A 24,330-nucleotide genomic window follows, 5' to 3' on the forward strand; every position below is an offset into this window, starting at 1 on the left:
GGGTGAGATGAGAGGGTTTTTTTTTTTTTTTTGGCTGATGCTGCATAAGCTTGCTTTCTTGCATCGTATGCCTCTGCTAATGCTAATGCTAAAGTGGACCATTCTGATTCATCCCCGTCCTTCTAGAGTTTACATAAGGTAAAGAAGTCTTTTCTGTTTTTATTTACTACATCCTTTGGCAAAGATTTCTCATAATTTATCTTCACTTGCCTAACCTCCTTTGTGATGTGATTACAGACTAGCTTATATCTACCATACTCTTATGTGTCACTTTATAATTTACATGTATCCCATGCTTTTTTGTCTTCTCTGCCACAAGTCTCGTTAGTTCATTTGACATCCATTTAGGGCTAAATCTTATTTCTTAGTTGGGACAAAAAGTCGAATAGCCTCCAAGATTGCTTCCTTGAATGCTTCCCATTTAGAATTTGCTATCAGTAAAATCATCAGTTGGTCCTATTGTATAGAATTTAAAAACTGTCTGAGATCACTGTAGTCACCTTTATGAAAGCAAAAATCCTTCCCTTTATTCCTGATGGTAGTTAGATCTTTTTAATAAATCCCACATCAACACACTGTGATCACTGCAACCTAGTGATTCCTTTATCTGAAGATTCTTAATGCATGAAGAATCACTGCTGATAATCAGATCAAGAGTATTAATCCCTCTAGTTGCCTCTCAATCATGCTGCTGAAGAAAACAATCATCCAATAAATCCACAAAAGCCTTGCTAGTGTGCGAGTGACCAAAATTCCTGTGTATCATTGGCAAAACCCCATGAGCTGTTCTGGCAGCCTATCTGCACTACTCTCTTTTATATGCAACAGTATCAAAATATTTTCCAAAATCTAAGTATATAATGTATAAATTATATAATCTAAATATATAATTTATAACAGTTATAAGCGTGAAGTCAGTAACTACAGACTGGTTAGTCTGGCTTCACTGGTAGGGAAAATCTTAGAGGCAATGATTAAGAGTGCAGACCAGGGGCATTTAGATAGAAATAGCATTCTGGCAAATGACACACAACGTGGGTTTTGTTAAGAGAAAATCATATTTAACTAACATGGTAAGCCATTTTGATATAGTTACTTATGAGTTAGATGTAGGGAACAATTTCGACATAGTTTATTTGTATTTTAGGAAATAATCAAAGACACAAATTCAAGACATTTGAATCAATCCCTCATGAGAGATTACTGTATAAGCTGGAGCATGTTGGGTTTACTGGAAAGATTCTAAGATAGATTGCAGGATGGCTGCAGGACAGAAGGCAGAGGATTATGCTTAATTTTAATGGATATTCTTCAGATTGGTGTAATGCCAGAATTAGGGTCCCCCAATGATTGGTTCTTGGACCACTGTTGTTTCCGATTTTCATATATGACATCAATGAATAGATAAAAGAGGGTGATGTCAAAATTTGCAGACAATATAAAGATTCGGAGCACCATTAATGATCAGTGTCAAGCAGCACTCCTTCAGGATAACTTGAACAGACTTCAAGAATGGTCAGAAAAGTAGCAGCTATATTTTAATGCAGAAAAATGTAAGGTTGTATACTTTGCAACCCCAAAATAACTTATATAACTTGGTGGAGTTGAATTTAAAACAGTAGAGGAAGAAAGGAATCTGGAAGTTGAGATATCAGCAGATGTGAAGTTCTCTAAGCAGTGTAAACAGGCAGTCAGAAAAGTCCGTGGTGTCCGATTATTGATTTATCAATGTCCTGTAGAGATAGGGGGGATCATAATCCCAGTGTATAAGGCAATTTTAAGATCGTAATTTGAATACTGTGTTCAAATATGGAGACTTCATCTGAAATAAAAACATTAAGCTTCTTGAAAGGGTCCAAAGATGAGAAACTCACATAGTGAGACTGGCAAAAGGGCAACCATACGAGGAAAAGCTGATTATGTGGGCCTCTCACAGCCTTATAGACCTGATTGAGGTCTATAAGGCTCTGAGAGGGGTTATTAAAATGAATGTTTGCCGAATGTAAAGAAAGCCCACACGAGAAGCACGCAAAAGTTCGATAAATTTACCGGTAAAAGTACTTTGCTGTAACGGCATTTGTATTGTTGCTCGCTCAGTAAACATACAGTGGGTGTTATCGGTCAGTAGTAGAAATTGAACCCCACGGGGATTGAAATCTTCCCGAAGTGGAGGGGGTAACTTGACCTTTTTTCTTTAGAATCACTGGTGGACTAGTGGATAAATTGTCTATTAAAAAAAAAAAAGGCAAAGGAAGTCCACACGAGAAGCACAGCAAACTTCAAAAAAGTTTACCGGTGAAACTACGTTACGAACATTTTTTACGACGCCAGAACTTCCAATACGACTCTGTTCGTGATTCAATTAGTGATTCTAAAGAAAAAAGGTCAGGTTACCCCCTCCACTTCGGGAGGGTTTCAAGCTCCCGTGGGATTCAACTTCTACTCCAGACCGATAACACCCACTGTCTGTTTACCGAGCGAGCAACAATATGAATGCCATTATGGCAAAGTACTTTTACCGGTAAATTTCATCGAACTTTTGCATGCTTCTCGTGTGGGTTTTCTTTACCTTAGCTGAATGTTTTACTAACTCCACTAAAGAAGGTGCTTTATTTAGTGGAATTTTCACTGTTATAAAGAATTCCAGAAACAGAGCCGTAAATTCAAACTATAGGGGAAGAAGTTTAGACTAGATTGTATGAAGGTTTCTTTTAGCAAGCCGGTTGTTGTTTACAGGAACAAGCTACCTGCACAGGCAGTTCAGGCCAACAGTTTGAAGAAATTCAAAGGTCAACTGGATAGTTACCTACATGAGAGGGAAACACATAATTTGTATTTTACTATCAATTTTTTTTTTTTTTTTTTTTGGCAGTGCGGTAAAAGCCTATAGCTTCCTTGCACTATATGGCTAATACTAATACTACAGATACAAATACAGTAATTTAAAGTGATTAGTAGAAGAAAATGTAACTAGAGTATGGGTTTCAATACTCAATATAGAAAGTGCTGGCCTGACATAAATGTAATAATAATAATTGTTAAAAAAAAGTCAACTTTTCTGAGGTAATACAACTGTTTTTGTCAATATTCAACTAGTTTACTCAGTGCTGACTTCAGGTAAACCAGCACCTCAGGTTAAGTCTATTTTTAGTGCCCTGTAACATTGCCTTTGGTATGATAGTGGGGGTGAGGATAGGATTAAATACAACATGAATACATAAAATAGTTGTAGTTTATTATAAATATGCAAATTAAATAAAAATATAATGACTCTAAACCATTAAAAAATTGGAAATAAATAATAGAAATATATAAAAAAAGAAAAATATATAATATATTAATATATTATGATACAGTTTAGTGCTAAAGCTTCATGTTATGCAAAGAGTTTAACAAATGTACAAGTTAGTGTAATTGCATCATTTCAGTACATAGCCAACTATTAAGTAGTTATAAATTGGCATCATTAAGTATATCTCATATTGTGAATACCTTCACAACGAGTTGCCATGATATTGCACTACCTCATATAAGTAACACTTCACCACAGGAGAAGACTATTGTTACTTATTCTCAGTGGATACCATCACTCATACAACACCATTTCAGAGCTTATTGGCTCCTCATCAGTGGGTGGGCAGGTCCTCTGGTGTTGCAATGATGACAACCCAGTTGTGAAGGATTTATACTTCGCAACTGGATTGTCATCATTGCAACACCAAAGTACCTGCCTACCCACTGATGATGAGCCAATAAGCTCTGAAATGGCACCGTATGGGTGATGGTATCCGCTAAGAATAAGTAACAATAGTCTTCTCCTATGGTGAAGTATTACTTATTCGAGATAGTGCAATATCATGGCAACTCGTTGTGAAGGTATTCACAATATAAGATATACTTAATGATGCCAATTTTTTCTAACTACTTAAGTAGTTTGCTATGTACTGAAATGATGCTTGTTTGTTTTGTTTTTTAGGAGCATTAGCAACTAAGGCCATATTGCTCCGGGATATGCGGTAGTCATTCCAGACCTTTCCGCATCCTCCGTATTTGGTGGTGACGGGCTCGAACCCTGGGCTAATCAAGAAGCGTGTGCTATGCACTGCTGCTCCTTCCCACCTGGCTACTGAGGCGCCTTGAAATGATGCAATTGCACTAACTTATACATATATTAATATATACATTTTGTTTTTTTTTTTTGAGCACTTGGCACCTTTTGGATCATGGTACCCTGGGTAACTGCCCAATTAGCTGGTATCTTGGGCTGACTCTGGTGGGTTTATCAGTAATAAGATGATAATGGGAAGACAGGACAATAATAAAAGAAATGAAGAAATTTTTATGCAAAAATACTGAATATTCAATTTTTATTAAAGACAAGTACTATATAAAAAAAAAAAAAGAAACTGATACATACCATCAAAATCTAAATCATGGAGTTCAGAAGGGACTTGAAATTTCTGTGCAATATAGGATGCAGCAAATCCACGGGAAGATAAATCTGTATCAGAAGAAAATTCCAATGCTAATGCATTCCAACTGGAGACAATATGCTGTGGTGGTCTTTTAGAATTGCAAAACCTTCCAATTAAGTTCTCCTTTGAACTAATTTCTCCATCATATATGTCAAGATAGTCATGCACACAATTTTCACCACCAACAACATCAAAGTCATGAAATGTGACATTGATAAAATGGGATGAAGGTGCTTTAATTAGCCAATGACAACGATGATTATTTTGATATGGTAAAGGATAGGAAATTGATGTTATATAACCACAGGGTGCATCACATAGATGAATTTTAGTGCACTGAAAATCTCCCATTCCACATCCTGGACAATCTGAGAAATAAAAACAAAAAACAAAGCAAAATTACAAAATATTTGCTTAACAACAATAATAACAAAAAGGATGCATTTTAAATATTTAATTTACATTTAAAAATTTTAAAGTTATTTAGAAATGGCACACATCATGAAAGGTTTCCAGCTTATATATAAAAAATATTGGGCTTCACATACAAAGAGTACAATTGTTGAATCTGTTTTATTAAGCAACATTTACATTTTATTTATTTATTTGAAACTAATGGTCAAGTGGCTCAAACCCAGTTCATGCATATAGTATCGTAATTTTGAATTAGAAAAAAAAATTATTGGATCTGTACATGAAAATTAAATATCAGTTTGAATTTACTTAAATTTGGGAATATATGAATTAACTGGACACAGTAAACTGTTCTCATATCTGTTTCTTCCAGGAAACTAATCTAGAAGTGGATTTGTATATATTCAAAAGAGGCAATGTGAGCAAGTTATCATAGAAATAATTGTCTTATAATGCTATATCTTTTGAAGTAAAAGCAGCACAATAAAAGGCAATTAAATGGAAGGCTAGCATATGATTTGAGAGTTTGTTTATCTGTCTATACTTATTATAATTAATAGGTGAATTAAAGACAAGTACTATATAAAAAAATACAAGTACTTTGAAATAAAGTTATTATGAAAGCCTATGAAAGAAAAGTTATTCTTCCAGTGGATCTGAGCATGCCTCAAAAAAAGATTTGCTCATGTGTTTCCTCTACACGTAACTCATTTATCTTGAAGGAGACAATAATTAATGTTTGACTAGTTTAACTCAATCAATTGTTTAACTTTGTGTCGGGAGCACAATGTTTATTCTATTCAGAGTGTTACTGACTCTTTCACACTCTTCAACCTTTCTCTTACCCAGTTGTGTTCTTTGGTTGCTCTCTCTCTCTATTAAAAAATTGACAACTTGCCTTTAATAACAGTGCAAACAGCTAAAATGCAGAATCAAGTGTCAATCAAATTCTGCTACTCTCTCCTTATATAAATTAACTTTTCTGTTCAAGTTTAATTTTGCTTGAACTAGCCAATCACACAAGAAAATACTGGAGACCTTTCAGAGAAAACTGTTCATTTATTTGTTCTTATTATAAATATGCAACCTTTGAAGGGCAACTTTGTTCCTATATGGCAATGTTTGCATGAAAGATTATCTGCTGTTCTATGCTTGCAGTGCATTCAGTTAAAGCAAAAAAGAAAGTAGTTTTTTTAATCTTTTATGACTTTAAAGTGTAGCCTCTGAGTTTAGGTTAGGTTATGTTAGGCTATGAGAAAAATCAAATAAGCTTTAGTGATAACATTAGTGATAACAATTCATTACAAGCATGTGACAATCCAAACAGCACTTAATGCTTTATAAAAAGTAACTATTATCAATATAAATACAATATTTCAGAATTAAAATCTTAGCAATGTTACTAATCAGGAGAATTAAAAATTAATAAGAAATACTCATAAATGCTTGTACCATAAGCATTTTAAAAAAGGTTAATTTCGTTCCCTATGCGATGAATGGCATAACAGTTTGGACTTATGGCTGACAGGCTAATCAAAACTTAAAATTATAGTCATAAAACTAATTAAACAGCAGTTGTTCTAAAAGTATGGGAAAATATAGCATATGCCTCGAAAATTGCTCTAGCTATTGGATTTTTCATTTACATGTTTGAAACAATTCAGAGGAGAGTACTACATAAAATATTATCTTTTCACAGTTGTCGATTTAAATTTTTCTTTTTTATTATGTGTTACTATGCAGCCAAAGAATTTCTATCAGTGAGTAGACTACAGCATTTCATCAGGATCGACATGTGATGTTCCATTTCTCATATGCAAATAAAGATATGCTGCCCTCCTTCAAAGAAAACCTGAATATATGTAGAGAATTAATAAGTGGTTGCCAACGATCACCCTTTATTTAAAACCATTCATGTGAAAAATGAACCACACTGAACCCATAGATGGACTGGTTCTCCGTTACATAATTCATAATGTTTATTTATAATATCTGTCTACAAGCAGGAAAATTTTAATTTCCAAATGCAATCCATCTTAGCCTTTCAGCAGTCTCAAAAAAGGACTGTTCAAAATCCAAGCATGCAGGGTCACTTTGAGCTCAAGAGTTTACATTTGAAAAGTCAGCAAAAAATAATTCAAAATTGTTCACTTTTTTGATGCCACCTTTATTTTAAATCTTTTCTGAATACAACTGTGAAAAATCCATTTTGGATTTTAAAGATATATTTTTAAATTAAAATTCCCTTTAGACCTGACAGTGAGAGAAATGCAAACAGGCACCAACCTGTCAATAACATTGTATATTACTGACAGGTTGCATGAAATGTGAAGTGCATGTGTCAATGGTTTGATCCAACAACTCTTCAATATCGTAAAGCTAGCAAGCATTACCAATTGGAGGAAAGCACACATCAGTAAAGTCAGCTTGTCATCAATAACTGCATGTGACAGATTCCACTCAACACGTACATATAATAAGTTTAACTTAATTCATGAAATTTTCCTAATTGTGCAATAATTAACAGAGATTTCTGGAATTTTCAGTGGAGAAATCAAAGAAAGCATTTTCAAAAACAGTTATTATTAGTTGTTTCAGCTATGTGGATAGAGTAGATGAATCTTGAAATAATAATATGTGTAGCTTTCTTGGCTTCAGGGATTCCTTTAGGATTTAGGCCTCATCATAACTGCAGTGGCATAACTAAACCTTTGTAGTTAATACACTACTGTGTATTAACTACAAAGTTAATACACAGTAGTTAATACACTACTGTGTATTAACTACTGTGTATTTAATTAACCTCTGTAGTTAATACACTACTGTGTATTAACCTCTGTAGTTAATACACTACTGTGTATTAACTACAGAGGTTTACAATAACAATAGTATTATTGTAAACAAATACAGTAACTATTGTAACTACATACACAGCACAACACACTAAAGATATTAACAAATGATTAAAGCTATCTAGTAACCAACTAGTTGATTGAAGAGATAATTAAAGACAGTGTCTCACAAAAATAATGTGTTTGCTGCAGAAGACTTATAGCTGTATGCTTCTGCGATTGTTTTTTAAAGGTTTGATAGAGATGCAGTAACAAGCCGATTTAAGAGATTTAACAAAGTATAACTGTAGGCAGTAATGTTTTTAGCAGTTAAGAGAAAAGCAGATGGCTCAAGATGGCAGTCTGACAGAGCTTTAGGTGTGTTTTAGGAACTGGGAAACCATACTGTGATCCATGACTTGTGGAAGAATCAACACTTTTATAAAATATCTGTGAAATTATTAAAAATTGGAATATTATTTGGACAGGGTGGTACACAAAAATGCATTACATTTAAAAAATATGTACAAGTTATGGAATTAGAGGTATATATACACCTCTAATATATATATATATATTCACTTCTAATTATTTTAGTTTTAAAAGATGAATACATATACATATATAACATATTCAGTGATTCAATAGCTCGTAAATTTTTGCTTTTGAAGGTAAATAAAAAAAATGACTTACAGTTCATACAAGAACAGAGAGCATTTGTTATACAGAAAGTAAATCTCCAACTGGTGTAAAATGAGCAATACTGGATTTGAGTAGCCTGAGGATATGGTACACATATTCCCTAAAATAAAATGATGGGGACCATTGGATCAACAGTAATCCTACTGGTCTGGGACCCCACCACCTTGGGACTCTGAAGCAACTGTGCCACTTTGCCTTGTTAAATCCAACCTTGAAAATGAGCACTGTAAAAGAAGTTTACAGATAGCACACTACCTACAATAGCAACGATTAAGATGATAAGCAAATTTCAAGAAAAATAAACATCATAAATCTAAAGGAAGAAAATAGTGTTAATCCGACAAGTTGTACACCAAAAGTAATTGACAAAGTAATGATTACTACCAGAAACAGCTCTAGAAGATCAACCAGGAAGTTATTGACAGCTTTAGGAATAAACTGAAGAACAATTCAAAGCATTTTACGGTGATATTCACATATTTCTACACAAAATTAAGCCCTTCAAGCATTAACCAGTGAGAAAAAAGAAGGACAAATACAGCTTTATCAAAAATATATCTAAAATGTGTGACAATGACATTTTGGACAACCTGCTATTCACAGATGAATGTCATATTTATTTACACCATTTGCTTAATATCCAGAACTGGGGAACATATAGATCATAAGCATACAATGACGCACCCTTGGTTTTGCAAAAATATATATCTGGTGTGAAGTTTGTTTATTAGTGTTAGTATTAGCCAAATGGTGCAAGGAAGCCTATGACTTATGCTGTATCAGGCTCTTATCTGATTTGTCCTTCTCTTTTTTGCATTTATATATGTGAAAAATTCCTTATCCCCACTCTTTGCTCTCTTTGCCAATGATTTCTCATAATCTGCCTTTGCCAGCCTAACCTTTTCTGTGGCACTATTACAGATCACTTTGTAGCTGTTATAGGCTTCAATACTTTTTACTGCTCTATAAATTTTCCATGCTGTCTTTTTTTGCACAAGTAATATGGCAATTTTCATTATTCATCCAACTTGGAATCTTCCTTGTGGAGTATTTTTCAATGGTATATATGCATTCAAGGCTTCTGTGATTAAAGTATTAAAGGTATACCATAATTCAATTGTATTCGCTCTCTGTGCAATATCTACTAAGTTAATAGACGCCATGTTAGCATTAGCATTAGCATTAGTAGAGGCATTTGATGCAAGAAAGCAAGCTTATGCAGCATCAGCCAAAAAAAAAAAAAATAAAGTAAAATAAATAAATAAAAAATAACCACTTCCACTTCACCCCTCTGTTCGTTCAAAATACCTGTCCAGCTGAGCCTTAAACTTATTTAGGCTATCAACTTCCACGACAAGGGATGGAAGTCTGTTCCACCTACCAACCACCCGCTGGCTAAAGGCAAATTTCCGCACATCTATCCTACATCTGTCTTTCCTCAATTTGAATTTATGCCCTCTCAGGTGATTATTCTGAGCAAGAGGAAGAATCCCATCAGCATTGAGCATGCTCAAACCATTCAAGGCTTTATACACCTCAATCAGATCACCTCGCTGGTGCCTAGTCTCCAGACACTGTAATTCGCAAAACTTAAGCCTTTCTTCGTAAGAGCACCCCTTTGTTCCATTCACTAATCTTGTTGCCCTTCTCTGTACTCGTTCCAGCAGCTCTACATCCTTCTTGAAATGAGGCCTCCAGGCCTGTATACAGTACTCTAGGTGTGGCCTGACCATTGCCTTATACAAGGGAATAATCACCTCCTTATCCCTGCTAGAAAAATTCCTATATATCATTGACAATACACCATGAGCTACTCTTGCAGCCTGTCTGCACTGCTCAGAGAACTTCATATCTGCCTGCACAACCACCCCCAGGTCCCTTTCATTCTCTACCACTGTCAGTGTAGTACCACAGAGTTGATACGTTGCTCTGGGGTTGCTGTTTCCCATATGTAGTACTTTACATTTGTCAATGTTAAACTTCATTTGCCACCTCTCAGCCCATCTGCTCAACCTTTCCAGATCCTGTTGCAGCAGCATAGTGTCAGTAGTGTCCTTGACAACCCTGCCAACCTTCGTATCGTCTGCAAACTTCGACATTAAGCTTGATATACCATCATCAATATCATTTATAAATACAGAAAAGAATAAAGGACCCAATACTGAACCCTGAGGGACTCCACTAATAACATTAGTCCATGATGAGCAGTGTCCATTAATTACCACTCTCTGTCTTCTCCCCCTCAACCACCCCTTTATCCATAACAGCAATTTGCCTCCAATGCCACACTGCTCCAATTTGTGCAGCAGTCTTCCATGTGCAACAGTATCAAAAGCCTTTCTAAGATCCAAGTATATAATATCAAAGTTATTCCCTGCATCCAGTTCTTTTGTGACTGCATCATAGTATCCAATCAAGTTGGTCAGGCAAGACTTCCCCTTAACAAAACCATGCTGTGTCCGAGCTATAACTGAAGTCTTGTCTAGATGATCCTGCAGTGCTTCTTTAACCAGTGCCTCCATTAATTTTCCAGGAACAGAAGTTAAACTCACAGGTCTATAATTACTTGTGTCAGCCTTTAATCCTCCCTTGTGAATTGGGGTCACATTTGCACATCTCCAGTCCATGGGTACCTCCCCTGAGTCCAAGGAAGCTCTCATAATTATGGCTAAGGGTTTGCTTATTTCCTTTGCTGCCTCCTTTAATATAACTGGATAGATCCCATCCACCCCAGGTGCCTTTCTTGTGTTTATCTTCAACAATTTCTCCTCCACTTTACTCTCAGTTATTACAAAATTCTTTAGCTTACTGCTAGAGTTGAATACACCTCTGGCATTCCCCTCGCTGAATAACTCCTCATGTGTGAATGTCAATGCAAAATATTCATTTAGTTTGTTAGCTACCTTGAGCAGGGTCATCAACAGTTGACCCATCGATATCAAGTGGACCAATCTGATTCATCCCCTTCCTTCTAGAGTTTACATAAATAAAGAACTCTTTCCTGTTTTTCTTCGCATCCCTTGCCAAGGATCTCTTGTAATCTGCCTTCGCCTGCCTAACCTCCTTTGTAACTTGGTTACAGATCAACTTGTATCTATCATAGGCTTCTGTGTCACGTGTTAATTTGTATGTATCCCATGCATTTTTCTTCTCTGCCATATGCCTCATTAGTTCATCTGACATCCATTTAGGCCTAAACCTTGAACAATATTTCTTAGTTGGTATGTAAAGCCTAGTAGCTTCCAAGATAAGTTCTTTGAATGCTTCCCATTTTGTTGCTGTTGGTAACATCATCAGTTGATCCCACTGTATAGAATTTAAATACGGTCTCAGTCCATCGTAGTCGCCTTCACGAAAGCAATACCCCTTCCCTTTACCCCTAATGGTAGTTACCTCTTTGAGTAACTCCCACTTCAGAACACTGTGATCACTGCCACTTAGTGGTTAATTTATCTGCAGATTCTTAATGCATGAAGAATCACTACTGATAATCAAATCAAGAGTATTACTCCTTCTAGTTGCCTCCCGAACATGCTGATGTAGAAAACAATCATCCAATAAATCCACAAAAGCCTTGCTAGTGTGTGAGTGACCAGCCCCCAAATTCCAGTCAATATCTGGGAAATTATAATCACCCATTATAAGAGACTCTGATTTACTGGCCCACTCTATTTCTCTGTACAGTTTCTTATTATACTCATCAGAGTCATTAGGCCTATAGCACACTCCTACTCTCAATTTTGATCTCCCAATGCTTATGTCACACCAAACTGACTCGACACTGCACTGTCCAGCGATGTCGACTGGCTTCACTTCCTTGGATTTTATGTGTTTTTTAACTAATAGCATAACCCCCTCCTCCCTTCCTATCCTGTCTATCCTTTCTGTAGACATTGTACTCCCCAAATTCCAGTTCTGCATTCCTTATATCTGTGTGACACCACGTCTCTGAAATCCCAACAATATCTGCCTTTGATGTTTTGAGCAATATCTCAAATTCATCAAATTTATTTACTAAACTCCTAGCACCTTAAGGCATTGTAATTTCCTTTTCTAAAATTATAACCCATTCCTTTGCCTTTAACTACTGCTACCTCTCTCTTCATTGTCCACCATGGAACTCCATGATCACTTCCTGCTATTAGTTCCTGTACTGTCAGCCCTATTATGTCATCTGGTTCATGGTTTCACGGGTGATGTGAGGTCTAGAATATTCTTTTCTCTAGTACTTTCTCTGACATGTTGATACAAATAACAATCATCTAGTTGATTTAAAAATTTTGTCCGCCATGTGGAGTTTCCTTCCCATTTGCTCCAATTAGAGACAAATTAAAATCACCCATAATAAGACATTGATGCCTACTTGCCCATTCCATTTGCATGTAGCGGCTCTCATCATAATCATCACCATTACCTGGCCTGTAGGTTCCTCCCACTCTCATTATACCTTTACTTCCAACTATTTCACACCATACAGATTCTATACTAGCATACGAAATGTCTGAATCCAGGAAAGCTTTCATCACTTACTGGCTGCTTTTGATAAAAAGCATGACCACACCACCCCTTCTATCTGTCCTATCCTTGGTAAATACCTTATACATACTGTACTAAAACTCATCATTCCCTATCTCCGGGTGACACCGCATTTCTGTAAGACCTATTATGTCGCCATTACTTGTCCTAACCAGCAGTTCAAATTCACTCATTTTATTGACGACACTTCTAACATTACTGTTATAATTAAGACAGTGTTCTTGTATATTTATCTACCCTGACACACCCCTTAAATTTATTTAAGCTCACTTCCCTGGCATTAGCTACCCGCTCATTTGAAACGTTTCTGCCCTCAGAACATATGGCTAATATGTTCTGTTGCGATAACAAACAAGAACTCTTGAGGTATGTGCAATCATTACTTTGACCAATATTAGCAGATAAATGCATATCTGTATTGCCCATCCCTCCCCAAACCAGCAGTTTTCCTGAACCTTTAAGGTATCCTTAATGATACTGGCAAAAACTCTTGCACCACCTTTGTTTAACTGTATCCCGTCTCTACAGAATAGATTCCTTCCACCTACAAGTGTGGGCCAAGCTAATAGAAATTTTACCCAGAAAGCCTTGCAGATTCTTTCAAGTCTTGAGTTTCCACAATCAATCTACAAGGCTTTCAGCATATAATCTCCCCTATCGTGCCTGGGCAGAATTGTAGACACATGGACATTGTGACTTAACTTGCAGAATTCCTTAAGCATGGTACTATATTTGTCTAATAAATTGTCAGATCGTGTATGCTTAATGTCATTAGTCCCCACATGAATAATAATATTCTCTTTATCCCCCTTAAAATCTGAAAGTCTGTTGGTGACATCATTAATAGTTGCTCAAGGCAGACATACCCTGGTTCTAGTCAATCTATCCTTATTACAAAAAATATTCCCCGTTTTCCTGACAATGGATTCTCCTAATAGAACTAAGTCCTTTTGAACCGGAGTAGTTTGCACTTGGTTATTCTGTTTTGGGGCCTGAATTATAAAATTATGAAAGATATAAAAAATTATAAAAGATAACTGGGCTATAATTCTTTGAAAATAAAGCATTACTTTCGAAGTGTACCCCAACATATTTCGAATAGTTGTTTAGCCAGAAATTGTATAGTGTAACCTCTGAGATGGAACATGCCATTATTCAAGATATTAACCATGAGAAATCTTGGAAAAGTTTTGAAAATATTGCTCTCTTTTTGGAAATATATGGGAACAAATGATTGTAAAAATGAACATGTTTAGACAACGTCTCTTTCATTTGTGTATCTTTAATTGAAATAAAGGCATTGACTTTTGAAATATATTTGGTGGTTAGTGAAAAATGGAATCAATGATGGAGTAAATAGCTTTTAAGATGTCCAAAAAAGTTTGATGGTGAATAAGAGAAAAACTTTTAGGATGATTTGGGGGAATTTATTGTAGACTGAAAAGTGATAAAAAGTCAGGCCATTAATGTGTGAAGCATTATAAGCACAGGGGTGTCTTGAATGATAATGTTCTAAGGACCGTTTACATGCTTATAAAGTGAAAAACCTGGGGAATACCCATTAAAAGCTCCATTTGAAGCTACATAATTGAGCTCCACTTGAAAAGGTCTTAATCAATAGAATTCAAAATTGACCTTTCAAAACAGGTAGTGAGTGAAATCCAAGAATATCTGTAAGACTATTTTGCTACTTTCTTATCTACAAATAGTACACCACTTGCAACTTGCTTTTTCAGATACTCACCAACAAATTTATAAACTGCATAGAAACCACGATATCGACTCAAAGAATACCGAAAACAACTTTTCAAATGTATCTGTATTGGGCCCTTGGATATTATATGTTTAGGAAACATTTTTCCATCTGATGACTTTATCATGGTGTCATTTGTGTAACCTGGATATACTATTAATTCATCTTGGCAGCTCCCAACACAAGGTGTGGTTTCTTTTTGAGCTATATCATATATAATAAAATCAAGCCGAACATGCTTATCTGAAGGGGGAAGCACTTTCCACCAGCATGATTTATCTTGACCATAATAATATGGATGATGAGGTGATGTCAGAGTTCCTTGTGGTTCAGTCATGACAACCTCAAAATGAACTGAAAGAAAAAAAAAAAAAACAGTACATCATACTATAAACTTTCAGTTATTATTTTAAATAATATTAATATCAATAGCATACAAAAGGAAAATAAATCAAATAAAATTAATGGAAAATCGGTAAACCATTTATTATAAAGTTTTACAAGCATCTCTGTGAAATGCATCAGATCAAAGTTAGATCTAGCCTTCATGTTTTTGGAGGGCACAGCAAAGGAAAGCAAAGGGTTGTATTAAAATTAGCAATAGTATGTGATAACTGTTCTGTTTACAGATAATTCAGAAACACTATATGAAAGAACATGCTTTTGGAATAACCTTGTGAGAGGCAATTACTTCGAATACCCTCTCCCCTAGATAAAACCTTCCATTAGGGAAAAATCCAGTTATGTTTCTTTGGGGAAAGGGGTGTATAATGATAATAATACATGTAGTTAACAGTAACTGAACATTAAGCTTGAATTTTTAACTAGTCATTATGTATTATACCTATAACAAATTTATATTTATACCTATAACATGCACAGTTACTATACAACTTAATATTATTATTATTATTTTATTATTATTATCAGCCATACGGTGCAAGGAAGCCTGAGGCTTATGCTGCACCAGCCAAAAAGAAAAAAAATAATAAATTTCTGAATTACCCTCAGAGAGAGAGAGAGAGAGAGAAGTAGAAGGGAATCACCAAGAAAGAGAAGAATGATGATATCCAGCTGAGGACCCTGGGTGTGCCAAGACCATACTCACCAGATGGCAAGGCCCTGGGGTATCAAAAAGTACATGGTATTATAAAAGTTTCTTAAAACAAGCAACCAATCAAGTATGAAACAAAATTTTAATAAAATATGAAGGAAGAGTACACTATACGGATACTTTATTAGGACCACTGAGGTTTGGCCTACATGCAATAATCTATGCAAAAAATGCAAATATTAAAGTCACATGGCATGTGATGCATGTGCAGGAAGTGCTATAAAGCCACGTAATCTACCAGAGTTCACTGGTAAATCAGTTCACTGGAAATGGGGAATGGATAAGATTGCATACTTCAAAAGGCATAAGGTTATCGGTACAAGGTAATAGATATCTAGATCAAATTATCAGGTGCAATCGTCAGGTTTCTCAAGTGTAATCATCAGTTTAATTGTTCTGCCAATGAATGACTACAGCAACTTCACTTACTATAGGAACACTGCAGGGCATCAGCACCTGCACCATGAAAAGGAAGCTAAAAAGAACGTGCTAAGAGCGTAGGAGACACCTTCACAGAAGCCTATAATCTTAGACTACAGATGCACTGGTGCCAAAAACACAGGAGGACTGCAGGAAAGTAAGGTTGCCCTAAGAATCCCAATTAAGCTTTACAGCACTGATGGAAGAGTGCATATATAGAGGAAACCACATAAGGCACTGCAACTGTTCTGTTGTGTGCAGGCAACACATGGTGCTGGAGGATCTAGTGGTGCAAGTCTCACAAGGGTGGTCCATACACTACACTTCAGTATATTTCCTCTTTCTTCCCCTGCATACTGCTGGTCCTTGACCCCAATAGAGGACATCACATATACCAGAGTGTATCTGAACATTGTTGGGTTGGTTTGGTTTGGTTTTTTTTTAGGAGCATTAGCAACTAAGGCCATATTGCTCTGGAAATATGCGGTCGTCATTCCCTGACCTTTCCGCATCCTCCGTATTTGGTGGTGATGGGCTCGAACCCCGGTCTAATCAAGAAGCGTGTGCTATGCATTGCTGCTCCTTCCCACCTGGCTACGGAGGCACCACATTGTTGGGAACACCTGGCAATGTTGCATGTTTACCCCTATAGACAGTGGTACTTTCATGATGACAATGCAACCATCTATTGTGTGAAGTGTGTGAAAGGGATGTTTGAGGAACAAAAGGAAGATTCCAAGCAACAGACTTCCAGCCCAATCAGCAAATCTCAATCCTATTGAGCATCTTTGTTGGCACAATCGTCTGCTCATGTCAGCCCAGGAATTGAAGACAGCTTTGTTATATGAATAGTCCAATATTATTATTATTATTATTAGCCATATGGTGCAAGAAAGCTGGAGGCTTATGTTGCACCAGTCAAAAAAAATTCCCAAGTTACCCTGAGAGAAATCAAGAGTCAAAAGTAGAAAGGAATCACCAAGAAAGAGAAGAATGATGATATCCAGCTCAGGACCCTAGGTGTGCCAAGCCCATTCTCACCATATGTGAGCCCCTGGGGATGCATTCTTCATGTCACTTTTCAACACCTTTCTTTACTTCATGCTAGATCATTCCAGAGCAGTTTGTTCATTGTGCTGAAGAATATGCTAAAAAACACTTCTTAAAACATTACTCAAAAATAATGTTTGCATTTCAAAAATGTACTTTTCCTAATTGTCTGTTTTAGTGTTAAAATAAATAGTAATAGTAATAGAGGTTTCTGATGCAAGAAAGCAAGTGTATGAGCTTATGTAGCATCAGCCAAAAAAAAAAAAAATTCACACAACCATTCCCTCTAAAAGTTTTTTCCAGTTCTTCCTTGAATTTATTTAAGCTATTAACTTCCACGACAGATGGAAGTTTGTTCCAGTAATTAACCACCCGCTGACTAAAGTCAAATTTCCTCACATCTATTCTACAACGGTCTTTCCTCAATTTGAATTTATGCCCGCTCAGGTTTGTAATCTGAGCAAGTGGAAGAATCCCATCAGAATTCAGTGTGCTCAACCCATTCAAGGCCTTATATACCTCAATCAGATCACCTCACAGGTGCCTGTGAGGTTATCTGATTGAGGTGTATAAGGCCACTGCAATTTGCAGAACTTAAGGCTGAAAAAATTCTACCACATGAGCCTTGCACAATCTCTCCACGGCCAAATCGATTCACAAGGCTCTCTCATATACTCCCTACTATCATGTCTGGGCAGAATTACAGACTCTTTTAAAATTCAACCCTAATTCACGGCTTTTTTTGAACAGTGACCTGTACTTGTTAAGTAATTCCACCAGTCTCCTACTCTTAATATCGTTAGTGCTAACGTGTACAACAATATCACCTTTTGTGCCCTTAAAAGATGATATCCGCTCTACAACGTCATCAACCTTTGCCCCTGGCAGACATACCCTGGTCCTGTTCAACCTAGCCTTTTTACATACCATGTTCCCAGTTTCCCTGACAATAGAGTCACCAACAACTACTAGTTCGGGTGGGACCAGACAAGGCATTCTGCCTTGGGGGTTGCCACTGTGTTGCGTGATGATCAAGTGCAAGCTCTGGCATTGATGTGGGCAGCTGAGAGCTTGATGGGCCCCTCAATTTAGACCCTTCGAGGACATACACCCCGTCCTTCAAGCTCTCATATAGGCCCATAACAACAATGTTCTCATAATTATGGCTAAGGGTTTGTTTATTTCCTTTGCCCCCTCCTTTTATATAACTGGATAGATCCTATCAACCCCAGGTGCCTTTCTTATATTTAACTTCAACAATTTCTCCTGCACTTGCTCTCAGTTATTACAAAATCATTAAACACCCTGATATAGGAGCGGGAGTGCAATAGCATATGCTCTTTGAGTAGACCTATGAGTAGTTTGCCAGTATGAGCAAGTATATGACAAAATATGCAGGCGCCTCTGTAGCCAGGTGGGCAGGAGCAGCATTATGTAGCGCATGTTTCTTGAATAGACTGGGGTTCGAGCCCATGACCACCAAATATGGAGGATGTGGAAAAGTCAGGGAATGACCACCGCATATCCCTGCAGCAATATGGCCTTAGTTGCTAATGCTCCTAAGAACAAAATAACAAACAAACAAAATATGACAGAAGCCTATATGACAAAAGCAACCAATTCATTATACAGCAGACTCTCGATTTACCAGGATCGGATTAACCGGGACCAGACTTCAAGATTCCAAATTAAAAACAAAAAAAAACTCAGAAATCAAGTAATAACTAGAATAGGTATAAACAGATGTTTTGCAAGTCGTAAGTAAATAAGCGACAGGAAGCGGCATTATAAGTCGTCAGTGGGAGATTAGGGTACCTATTACCCACCCCCGCTGTCTTCACACCCGCTGCTAAAAAAAAAAATAAAAAAAGGGAGATCATATGTTTAGTTTTATTTTAGTGCGCGCGTCGATTGTTGTGTTCCGTCGCACCGCAAAAGGAAAAATAATTTTGTTTAGAAATTGCGAAAATGATGGGCAAACGCAAGAGTTGTGCTTGCATACTTGAAATTATTCATCATAAGTTTGAAAACGGTGCATCCGTTTTAAATCTCTAAAGAACCCTTATAATGTTTGTGACCAAACCATACGTGACATTGTAAAAAATAAACGGAAGCATCGTATTGTACACGCGAGTAGTGCGTGGTAAGTTTTTTCGTTTTTTACTCTATCGTCATACTTTTCACGTAGGTTGCTGAACATATTTCGATACAGTAAGTCCCCGAATTACGTTACGTTATTTATATATTTTTATATGACTGAATATTTCAGTGAAGGGGACACACATTTCACCATAATAACGTAAAAACACCAGAGAATTCCAGCTATCTGTATTATCGCAAATGCAATAAGATCGAGTTTACTATCCGTTTATAAAGAATTGCAGGAACAGAAAAGCCCAGTAACCCGGAAAGTGCAAATTGTTTTTATTGTTTTATGGAAGTGACCTCCAGAAATGAGCTTTAGTAAAATGTGAGCTCGTGTGGAGTGATAATAGTGAGTTTTCAAGCCTTAACCCTGTGAAGCTCTTTTCAGAAAATTTAATTTTGACTGTTATCATGGTGCCGACTAAGAGCGGTACTAGTAAGTCTATCAAGAAAAGGAAAGCGATCGATTTGGTTCAGAAAATTAAATAATAAAGGATGTATGTAAATGGCCAAACATCAAGTATCGTGCGGAATTCCGATTTGTCAGCGGCAACGGTCAACACAATAAAGGAAAAATACAGAATACGAGAAGTAGTCGGCACCAATGAAGGTCAACTATACAGGGGTTACATCTGGTGTATGAGCTTGGCACACCCAGGGTCCTGAGCTAGGTATTATCATTCTTCTCTTTCTTGGTGATTCCTCTCTCTCTCTCAGGGTAACTTGGAAATTTTTTTTTTTTTTTGGCTGGCGCAGCATAAGCCTTAGGTTTCCTTGCACTATATGGTTAATAATAATAAATAATAACCAATGCTACGAAATACACATGTTTTTACATTTCGATAGCATGCGTTTTTTCTTCCTTTTACGTTTTCTTTTCTTAGGATGCTTACACGTAGACGCAGGTGACTGCTTACTTGGAAACAGCAGCCTAAATGAACAATGTAAGTCAATGGGAGTGCATACAATAAGAGCGTGTGGACAGCGGCATCGTTTCTTGTTTTAATCCCCCAGCTTACCTCAACAATTTAAGCTTACTGGTCTCAGGGAAGTACAGATGTCACTCAACTGGGTACGCGTTGTTCACACCTCTGATATTAATCTGGCCTTCAGGCAATTTTTAGAACTGCTGTTGCTATAGCAAGCACGAATTCACGGAAAAGTAGAAAAAACTTGTAATCCAAAAGTTTTAAACATGGATACTGAAATTTTGATTTCAGACTGACTTTTATGGATTTATGTTAAACGTGCAATATGGGATAAAAGTGTCAAACTGCATTAAATACCATGGAGAAATGCTGAAAAAAACAAAATAAAAAAAATATACTGTATATAAAATAATAAGAAAAATTCCATTATATTTTTTTATTTTCTCAAAGTAACAACAGTTCTTTCTTTTCTTCTTATATTTATTTGTAAAGTGCTAATAAATACCGTATGTAGAAATAGTCGATCAGTCAGTGTTTTTATTATTCGAATTGGAAACAGAGTTTTTCTCTATTCGTTCTAAATATTTAGAAACTTCCAATTCATTACATAAATTATGATATTCAAAATTTTGCCTACTGTAATGTACACACATTTGGGTATGCCCATCAGTTCCTTACTGTTTTCAATCTTGAAAAAAAAAAAAAAATAATAAATAAATAATCATTATGACAACGAAGAAATAGTTTTGCGTGAAATATGCATTATATTTTAAATGAAGACAGTAACTCATAACACCCGTCGGTTCATATTTCCTCCCAACTGAGATTAATTAATCTCGGTTTTCCTTCTGCAGTTAACATTAAATGAAAATTAGTTAATATGAAAAATGTATGTTGTATGATTTACATTACTAAGCTATACCTAAAAATCACTGATAATCATCCAAATTTAATCCGTTAATGGAAAATGTGATTCATCCCCCTGTCCACCAAGTCACGCGAGACAGTGGGGTCCGCAAAAACGTATCGGAATTGGTTAGTGCTGGTTGTGTTGAGCCACCTGCTTGCTTAAATGAATTTTTATTTAAGCTCGCTGGTTGTCGACGCCACACATTCATTGCAACATGGACATTGAAGCTCTTATTTCCAAAGTTTATCTTCGACGACCAGTATGGGATAAAACTGAAAAACTACATTCGAACAGGAATGCTGTGGAGAAAAATTGGAAGGAAATAAGCCAAGAAATGAATGTAGAAGGTAAATATTTTTTTAATTTTTATTATCATAATTCACATAAATTTTTGTTACACGAATAGAATAGTTATGGCAATCGTGTACTGTTATTGTGTCATGGTAAAACATTTTTTAATGAATTTTTTCGATTTAAATTTTGTTTTTAAAGTTAAATTGTGAAGAAATATAATCCGTAAAAATTCATAATATAATAACGAAACGTATCATTCTGGATGTTTTCGGGCTCACTTTCTACGTAATTGAACTCTTACAATTAAATTTTAATCGAAATAATCATTCAAAAATTTTTTTAAGTGACACAATAACAGTGCACAATTAACCTTACAATTCATAAAAGATCAAATGATATTATATTCAATGGGATTGTTAACAATAAACGTTGTGAAAATATCTCTTATATTTTTCGATGTGTTGGGGATTCTTCCCCTATCTTGTATTGTTAAATTTTTTTCATTGACTCCACTAGATACATTAGGCAGTTGCCTTTCTGGGCCTTCTTTATCAATTATAGTGTTGTGCAGAATGCACTTACATTTGATAATGTTGTCCGCGAGATTTATATCAGTTTCGATATTTTTGGACAAAATTCGCCATTTTGAAACCAAAATGCCAAAAGCACATTCCACTGTTTTTCTGGCTCGACTTAACCGTTTATTGAACAAATCCCTTTCAACAGTTAAGTTTCTCCCACTGTACGGTTTTAATAAACAATCCAGTAAGGGATACGCCTCATCCCCTATGAACACATATGGAGTCTTGAAAACCGTTCCAGGCAAATTTTCTGGATGTGGAATCTGTAATTGGTTATTTTTTATTAATTTATACAAGGCAGAAGCTTGAAAGGTTCCCCCATCGCTTTGCTTGCCATACCCACCAACGTCAACTATGATGAATTTATAATGTGCATTTGCTACCCCTTGCAAAACAACGGAATGAAATTTTTTGTAATTGAAAAACATTGAGCCCGAATTTTTTGGGCACAACACATGAACGTGTAAGTGTAACTAGGGTAGGAGAATGTACCTGTGACCATAAGGCTGATTCACCAGTCTCCAAAATAAAGAAAACCCTAAGAATAACTGAATTACGTATTCATCATGAAATATGACTAAAATTTTCATAGCCTAAATGGAATACTATAAAAGCCCGTAGTAGTTATGTGAAGGCTTTGAGGTCGTTAACAATTAATTAAGAGAATTAATTGCTAGAATCAAATAAAATCTCAAGGGGGGGAAAAATGGTCTTCGCATTTAGCACAGTGGCTATGATTGCTTCCTGTTTTATCACGCTGCAGGAGCAAGCTCGTATCCCTCCTCGATTAAATGACCCTTTATAGCCAGTTTTTTTTTTTTTTTTTTTAATGCAAAGCCCAGTTAGTAAGCTGGAAGAGAGGGTTGCACGGATTTTTTTTTGCTTTGAAACTCGGTTTTTCATCCAGAAAAACAATCATACTAGCCAAAAAAACTATTACATTTAGGCCACCCGAATAATGAAATTCATCTGCCGTGCTGTGTATCTTATGTCTGTTAATTGCGTGTGTTCTATGATCGATTTGTCTGTTTGCTGGACGAAAAACCTCAGTTTCTGGGGGAAAAAACCTTGCTAACTACGCCAGAGACCGATTAACTCATCCACGGACTGAAAAAAGCCCATTAAAGTTCCTCGCGTCAGGATTCGAACCCGGGCCTCTTCCACCCGGTGTGGGGAGGACGGTGATGATACCACTGTGCTATCGCGCAGACAGTTATACCAGCCATCACAAGCATGAGATTTTGACGCCTCGTAGCCTTAGCTGCCTTTCCGTTGATTCAAAAAATCTTGTAAAAGTAAAACTTGTTCGCCAAATATAAATGGGGCCACATAGGTGATATGCATTTTAATTTTGGGGGGGAGCGGTGTACAAGAGACAGTTTAGGAAATTGTCAGTGCATAAATCATTAATTTTATTCAAAGGAAAAATATTTCCTTCTGTGATTTGGCTAGCGGTGAGTAAATCTATAAGTAGTGGGTCCTTGCCAAATTGCTGAACTAACCCCTCCCCCAATTTGAGTTCTTTAACAATCATTCCAAATACCTGTCTGGCTTCCTGGCTGCTAAGGAGGCTTGCCTCTCTAATACGGAACTGGCAGTGTGGTAGTTTCACCGATGGATATGGTGCTCCTTTAGCAATAGTAGATAGCATCATTATCAGTGAAGCTTGTTTTGTGGTATGTTCACCTCAAGTTTTCCAGAAATTTAAATAATGAATGTGACAGGAGGACTTTTATTAACTCTAAGGCTGAGGTACGCCTATTTACTAGTATTTTGGGAGTATGCTTACATTCGACTTTAAACTGGAATAACTCCTGTACATCTAGACGCCTATTCTTTCCTTGGATTAGGTTATTTAGAATTTGCACGGACTGAGGTAGGAAGGCCATGAGGCGACAGTGTAGCGTACCTATATTGCATCTGTTCTATGTTCGTGGTCGAGTTAGTTGTTTCACGGCAGCATTTTTTTCCATAAATTTGGGATTATCATCCAAAAAAATAAAATTTAAAAAATTGGCAAAACGACCATCGAATGCAGGCAATTTGCAGATACAAAGCACTGACATCTCGTAATTTAAGGTGCATTGGTAAAAATTCTAAATAACTCCATAGCCATTGCTCGTATGCTCGTATTTGGCAGAACTTAGTGGAACAATGTCCTGGTTGATAAGTTTGT

At 36.3% G+C, this 24,330-nt stretch overlaps 1 protein-coding gene across 1 annotated transcript in view; it reads right to left on the reverse strand.

Annotated features, from left to right (window-relative positions):
• The window catches only part of LOC150086701 (uncharacterized), a 247,342-nt gene that overhangs the window by 148,169 nt on the left and 74,843 nt on the right, over window positions 1–24,330 (reverse strand). Inside the window, exons 16-17 of the mRNA XM_090372701.1 lie at window positions 14,703–15,065; window positions 4,418–4,843 (exon numbers count right to left, since the gene is read on the reverse strand). Of these exons, the coding sequence (XP_090228827.1) occupies window positions 4,418–4,843; window positions 14,703–15,065 (789 nt within the window). The remainder of the gene's footprint in view (window positions 1–4,417; window positions 4,844–14,702; window positions 15,066–24,330) is intronic.

Source organism: Mastigoproctus giganteus, chromosome 4, assembly GCF_048544385.1.
Source record: "Mastigoproctus giganteus isolate SK-2022 chromosome 4, ASM4854438v1, whole genome shotgun sequence".
Classification (NCBI taxonomy): Eukaryota; Metazoa; Arthropoda; class Arachnida; order Uropygi; family Thelyphonidae; genus Mastigoproctus; species Mastigoproctus giganteus.